At 56.0% G+C, this 6,905-nt stretch overlaps 1 protein-coding gene across 1 annotated transcript; it reads right to left on the reverse strand.

Annotated features, from left to right (window-relative positions):
- Window positions 1-1,459: 1,459 nt before the first annotated feature.
- ZFP36L2 (ZFP36 ring finger protein like 2) lies at window positions 1,460-5,754 on the reverse strand. Its single transcript, XM_059406205.1, has 2 exons — window positions 5,413-5,754; window positions 1,460-4,896 (listed from the first exon to the last, which is right to left on the reverse strand). The coding sequence occupies exons 1-2, from the start codon at window positions 5,461-5,463 to the stop codon at window positions 3,460-3,462; spliced, it is 1,488 nt and encodes a 495-aa protein (XP_059262188.1). The 5' UTR covers window positions 5,464-5,754; the 3' UTR covers window positions 1,460-3,459.
- Window positions 5,755-6,905: the final 1,151 nt, after the last annotated feature.

The following is a 6,905-nucleotide window of genomic DNA, read 5'->3' on the forward strand; positions in this document are numbered from 1 at the left end:
GCCTTTAGCCAGGGGCCCGGCATCTGGGAGAACTTTGAAACTGTTCCCCATCGCCTTCGGCAGCCAAGCACCAAAACGCTCCAGTTAACACCAGCGCAATCATCGCTAACGCGAAACAGCTGCCCGAGGCCCGAGGCCCCGCAGGCTCCAGACCCCACCCCAACCCCCCAACCGCACGACTCAGCTGGGAGACGCAGGAGACCCCGCAGTGAGGAGCAAGCAGTGGTTGATAGGGCCCAGCTGTTGTAGATAAGAAAACAAACTATTGCTAAATCTTTTACCTACTTTGGAAAAAAGTGTCTGAACTGGGGGTTGTGGGGGGAGCATGGGAGAAGGGAAAAACATGAGTTGATTTATGAACCTGATTTTGAAGTCTTGAAAGTGATGGTAGGAAAAAAAAGCAAAAACAAAAACCCCAAACCATACCAAGGTTTTGTTCATTTGTGCCAACCGGCAGACAAATTGGTGCTGTTTCTTTTTTTCTTCCTTCTTCTGGAGGCCTGGGTTGCATTTACTTTCTGGCCACTTAACAGTCGCCCGAAGCAGACACTAATCCTCCTGCATAAATACCTAGTGCGCTCACTCCCAGAGGAAGCTGTCCGCATAAACAAACATTACCCAGATAGCCCAGATGTAAGCTTGACCTGTTTCATCTTCCTCCCTTTTCCTTCCTCTCCAGACAAGGACACAGAACCAGGCTTCCCGAAGTCCAGGCCAAACTCTTCCTTTTCCAGCCCGAAAAAGGCTGGGCCTCTTTTGCAGTGGAGCATTCTAGAGGCCTGCAGGCCTGGGGCTGGCGATACCCTCCTGCTTTCCCCACCCCTAGCCGGACCGTTCCCCGGCGTCCCAACAGGGAAAAAAAAAAGGGAACTTCAGCTGCCACTGCAAACACGTGACCCACTTGGTGACTCACAGGCGGGCCACACCCCTCCAGGGCTTCAGCCAGGGCCTGCCACCAGCCGGTCAGCCAACAGGGGGATGCATCTTATTACCAAGGGGAACAGCTAACTAATGCCCTTGACAGTACAAATAATTACTTTCGGCTAAAGAACTTGCACTAAAATACATAGGGGCAGGCCCTTCTGAACCCTAACTTTGCCAGCTCCCCAGATCTTAGCCCCACCGCCCCCCACCCCTCTGAGGGCTCGGCGTTGCCTGACCAAGTGACAAGGAGTGAAAACACTTGATGTTTAAAAAAAAAAAAAAAAGTAAAGAGAAATTGATCTTTTTTTATTTTTTTTAAAGATTTTATTTATTTATTTGACAGAGAGAGATCACAAGTAGGCAGAGACGCAGGCAGAGAGAGAGAGAGAGAGAGAGAGAGAGGAGGAAGCTCCCTGCTGAGCAGAGAGCCCGATGTGGGACTCGATCCCTGGACCCTGAGATCATGACCTGAGCCAAAGGCAGCGGCTTAACCCACTGAGCCACCCAGGCGCCCAAGAGAAATTGATCTTACATATTTGTTTTTTCCCAAAAATTTTATTGGGGGAAAACTACAAAACATTTACAGTACAATGTTTACAGTCACAATTTGTAGTGAACTGATTCCCCAAAATATATTACAACTCAAGTTGACTTATCTTGTTACATTCAAAAACCTACTTCTGTCAAAGTAGTCCCGAGTACATACATACATAGTGCTCCAACTGTACCTACATACAAACTAAAGCTACTGCTCATTCATCCGCTGTCCAGGAAAGCATTCCTGCCTTTCTACACACGCAAAAAAAAAAAAAAAAAAAAAAGTAAAACTTTTGGAATTTTCTGTAATGAAAAAACAAGGCATATTCATGTACTACATACCGTTCTTAGCACTAAGAGGTGGCCTTTTCACTTTAGATCTTATGTAAGCAAGTGGTAAATATTTTCTCCTTTTGTGCAGTTGAACCCATCCTACATTCAAATGCTCTCAAGCACTGATAGAAAAATACTTATTTGGTTGAGGAAGATTTAAGGCAAGTTCTGGCCCTTTCCAAAGGCACTGTGAGACTAACCCCCCCCACCCCATTATTGCTACATGTCTTTAAACGCAGAGTATGTCACAGTAGAATTGGTGGGATAAACAAAAACAAAATTTTTCTTCTTGCTAATTTAAAAAGCTGGAATGACAAAAAGCATGCCACATTTAAGCCTGCTTGCAAAGTATGTGGTCAACTTTTCTTTCTTTAAAAGTTGGATGGGCTACAACCATTATACATTCTAAGAAAACTCATAAGATATTCCTCAAACTACTTCCACAGCATCAGGACAGATTTCTATAAAGAAATCATGCAATCTTTCAAAATTTACGTAAACAAGGAAAGAAATTAATGAAATAAATATTACATACAATCTCTTAAATTAAGATTTTTTTTACTCATTTACAATAAAATAACCAAGTGAAGTTACAAAAGGCATATATTACTGTGAAAAGAACATACACTCCACATTTTGCCGATTAATAATGGCAATTATAATTTAACATAATAAAAGAATATATATCTATTGCTTTTCATCATACTTGATAAATACAGTATGAACAAAAATTTCAATGTATACTTTTCACAAGATAATAAATAAGTTAAATAGTTTTTTCATATTGAGTTGTGGTGCAGTGGTGCGAAATCAACTCAAAACAGCTAAAAATTCAGCAGTTATTCCCCCAAACGATTAGGAACTAAGCTCTGCCCAAGGCTTCCAGAAAGAGCAGACAAAATGGTTTTAAAATTAAACATCCACTAAGTGGTGGCAACAAAACCAGTAACCAGTAGGAAACTTTGGAATGCACGTTTGTTTTTTTTTCCAGACATAAAGAACTTTGTGTCAAACAAAAACCTATGGAGCGGAGGACTACAGTCAAGGCATATTCCTGGTAGAATATTGGATTCCAGAAGCTTAGAGGTTTAGCAAGGTGGTGGCTGGCTGTTTGTTTACACTGGTCTGAAGACAAACGACAATTAAGAACTTCTCTCATGTTCACATAAGAGTTCCCACATCTGGACTGTAACTAATGCTTTTCAAGTGAAGATGCGGAATGGTGGTTGGTAGCTGCTGGTGTTGGGTTGATTTTTTTTTTTCCCCTAAAGTCCCAAACTCCTAGGAGACCTAAAAAAGTTTTAAGTGTTTGGTTTTTTGTTCTGTTCGCATCACAACTGCCCTGTTGTGAGTATTTTGTTCATCAAATACAAAAGTTCGTTGGCTTTTTTTTTTGCTCAACAAGAATGAAACTTCATAATAATAATAAAAATAATAAAAACAAGAAACAAAAAGAGGAAACCGAAAGGGGAGGGTGGGGTCCCTCCCGGCACACAAGTTCGAGTCCAAGTGCTCGGTGCGGCCCGCAGTCTCTGCTCATGGACTGTCAGCCCCCAGAGCTCCCGCGCCCCTCCCTGCTCTTAACAGGGCTCCAGGTGGCAGGGGCGCCCTCCAACCCCCAGAACAGCCTTCCCCCTTCCTCCTCCTCGCTGGCGCCCTCTTGCCTCAATCGTCAGAGATGGAGAGGCGGCTGAAGATGGGCAGGCGGCGGCCAGGGTCGAGGCTGGGGGACTCCGAGCCGCTGAGACTGCCCGAGCTCAATGAGCCGCTCAAGTAGCTGTCACGGTCCGACAGCGAGTCCGGGGTGCTAGGGGGCGCGTCGAAGACCGGCGAATCGGACAGGCGGCGCGGCAGCTGGAAATTGAAGGGTGGCGAGGGCGGCGCGGTGGCACTGGCAGGGAGGGGCGCGCTGGGCGGCGCCGGGGGCTGCGCGGGGGGCGTCAGGCCCTGTTGCTGCTGCTGCTGCTGGCTGCGATAGTAGGCGGCGGCCACGGCGGCGAAGTTGTGGGTCTGGATGGCAAGCGGCGTGATTAGGCTGCTCAGCTCCGGGCCGAACGCAAAGGCGTTGTTGGCGCACGAGGCAGACGAGCAGGCAGAGCACGGGGCGCCGGGCGCCAGCAGGTCCTCGGCGCCCCCTGTGCCGTACAGCAGCGCCGCCGCGGCCGCAGCCGCAGCCGAGGCACAGCACGTCGGAGCGCCAGAGGGCGTGGAGGCTGTGGAGGCGGACGAGCAGGACGAAGCGGAAGAGGAGCAGGACGAGGCCGAGGAGCAAGAGGGTGGCGGCGGCGGCGTGCGCGACGTGGGGCTGTCGAGCAGCAGCGGCGACTCGAGGCCCCCCGGGGGCTGGTGGTGGCCCGACGGGAAGCCCGAGAAGCTGAGGCTGTGATGCAGCTTGGGCCGCGGCTCCCGGGGGAAGCCCAGGTGCAGCGCGTCCCGAGCGCTGAAGGCGCGCAGGTCCCCAGAGGCGCCCCCAGACGGCGCGGGCCTCCGCTCGTCTGCGTTATGGATGAAGTGGCAGCGTGGCCCGTAGGGGCAGAAGCCGATGGTGTGGAAGGTGCGGCACAGCTCGGTCTTGTACTTGGGGTGCCGGGTCAGGCTGCGTAGCTCGTGGAAGCCGTGCGCAAACTGGCACTTCTCGCCATACTTGCACGTGCCACTCTCCTCGAAGGGCCGGCACAGCTCAGTCTTGTAGCGCGTGGAGTTGATCTGGGAGCCGCCGCCCCCCTTCTGCTGCTGCTGCTGCTGCAGGTGCAAGAGGTGCTGGCTGCGCTCGCCGTTCTCGCTGAACGAGCGGTCCCGAAATTTGTTCTCCTTGTTCAGCAGGGCCGTCCCTCCGCCCCCTGACGGCTCCTTGAGGGTGCCGTAGGAGGTCGGGCCGCCCGCCGCCCCGCTGCCACAGCTGCTGCTGTTAGCCGCGCCCGGGAACTTAGGCGAGCAGCTGCCCGGGCTGGGCGCGGGGTGGGCGAGCGCGTGCAGGTTGCTGGCCGAGTGCCGTCGGAGAAAGCCCGGCGTGAAGCCCGAGCTAGGGGCGTTGGCCACGGGCGTCCCCACCGCCTTCTTGTCCAGCATGTTCAGATTGAGGTTGGCCAAGGATTTCTCCGTCTGCCAAAAGGAGGGGGGCGAGGACGGGATGAAATATGTAAAGGAAGAGTTGGGGCGAGCTGCAGAACTTCAGCCTTCTGATTCTTCTTCCTTTCTGCAGATTTCGATCCGGCCCCCACCCTCCACCCGTACACGCGCGAAAAGAATCAAGTTCGCGTTGGGAGGAGCCGACTCCCACCCCAGGCCGCGCTCGGTTTCGACATGTGATCCTCAGCCCGTGGGCCGCCAGCTTGGGCGGTGCAAAGCCGGTCCGGGAAGCCCCGGGCAGCGTGGCCGCGGTCGGCGCCGGAGAAACTAAACAGCGACAGCGACTCCCTCCTGCCCGCCCTCCCTCCCTGCTCCCCTTCTCCCCGCCCACAAGGCACGAGCACACACCACTGCGAACTCCAGGACTTTTCCCGACCCCAAAGTCAAGGTGGGGAAGGGTGCCCCAAAGGCGGAAGGCAGAGGCAAAGTCTGAAAACTCGAGGGGCTTCCTGCCTGCCCGCCTTCCTCCCTCCTTGCTCCCGCGCGTACCTTGCACAAGAAGTCGATATCGTAGAAGGCGGACAGAAGTGTGGTCGACATGTTTCTGGATCCTGAAATGGTCGGAGTTGCAGGCAGGGAGGTCCGGAGGAGCCCTCGGGGAAGCAAGGCCGGGCTCGAGCCACGACGAATAACGGGTGACCGGCGGGGGAGGGACCGAAAGTTTGCCGGGGGACGAGACAAGAGGAAAAGGGAAGCAGTGCGGCCTGGCTTGAGGGCGCCCGGGAGTGCGGAGTGGGGGGAAAGACGACAGAGAAGCAAACAGTGCTCCTCCGCGTCCCGGGGGTGCCCGGCCCGCCCCCCCCCCCCCCCCCCGGGGGGCCCCCGGCCCCCCCCCCCCCCCCCTTGCGCGGAGCCGGCGACAGCTCGCAGACTGCTGGAACTCGGCGGCCTGCGAGCGCGCGCCCTATATAGGGCGGGCGAGCGCGGCAGCGGCCGCGAGGGCGTGTCGGGGGAGGGGACAGAACGCTGACCCCGCCGGGGTCTCCAGGCAACGCCGCCCGCCGGCTCGCGGACGTCAAGCTCCTTCGTGGCCTCCCATTGGCCGCCGCCAATTTTTTTTCCTCCGGAGGAGGGGGCGGGAGGCCTCTGGACGGGGCAGGCTGCTGGAGCGCCTGCGGCGGCGTGGAGAGCTGGTCCTCGATGGGTGCTGCTGGGTGGCGGCGGGAAGATAAGGCTCCCCTTCTCTGGGGCTGCACTGTTGGAAATCCCCTGCACATTGAACGTGGCCAGGATTCTGCAGCCCTGGACGTGTCTCTCCCCGCCCGATCCTGCTAGGCGAAATTGCGGAGCTTTAATCTCTCACTCTCGGTTCTAGACTGGGCGCGGGAATTGCAAAATGCGAGAATATTGCAACCATCCGCGCAGCCGGCTGGCTCGCAAAGAGTGCTCTGGCGGGCGGGTGGGTAGCGGGGGCTCAAGGCCTGCGTCCGGTGGGTGGTGGCTCCGTCCCGACTGCACGTGGAGACGCGGTGGGGGTGGGGGCGGGAGTGGCCACGCGGGCGGCTGCCGCGGCAGTCTCACCCGGAGGAGCCTGGGCCCGTTTCTCCGCCCCCCTCTCCGCCCAGGCTGCAGTAAACAGGGATTCAGCGCCGGGGCCTGCCGAGCTGGGCTGAGTGTCTGAGGACAAGGCGCTGGCTTTGCTAGTCACATCACAAGACCTTGAGCTAGGGCCAAAGGCGCGGAATGGCGCGGAGCGTCCGGGGCGGGGGAGCCGGCTGGGAGGACGGGAGGAAAGGCCGGGAGAGCTGCGCAAGCATGGAGGCGACTTCCCGCCACCCCGTTCGTCCGCTCGGCGGCCCGGCCTTCCCCAGCCCTCCCGGGGGATGGGGTGCAGCTGCCGGCTGAGGCTGCCCGCCCACCTTGGCCCGGCGCGCCATCCAGGTCCCTTCTCTCCCAGTCCGTTAGGGGCGCCGCGCCCTGCCTTAGTTCGTTGTGCGCCGCAGGCTGTGGCTGAGGCAGGCCAGCGGCCAGGCAGGTCTGGG

The sequence above is a fragment of the Mustela nigripes genome, chromosome 7 (assembly GCF_022355385.1).
Source record: "Mustela nigripes isolate SB6536 chromosome 7, MUSNIG.SB6536, whole genome shotgun sequence".
Classification (NCBI taxonomy): domain Eukaryota; kingdom Metazoa; phylum Chordata; class Mammalia; order Carnivora; family Mustelidae; genus Mustela; species Mustela nigripes.

Coding starts and splice junctions, on each gene's coding strand:
- ZFP36L2 (XM_059406205.1), bottom strand. CDS start 5,463: ATGTCGACCACACTTCTGTCCGCCTTCTACGATATCGACTTCTTGTGC. Junction 4,897..5,412: donor ATATCGACTTCTTGTGCAAG/GTACGCGCGGGA, acceptor TCCTTTTGGCAG/ACGGAGAAATCCTTGGCCAA.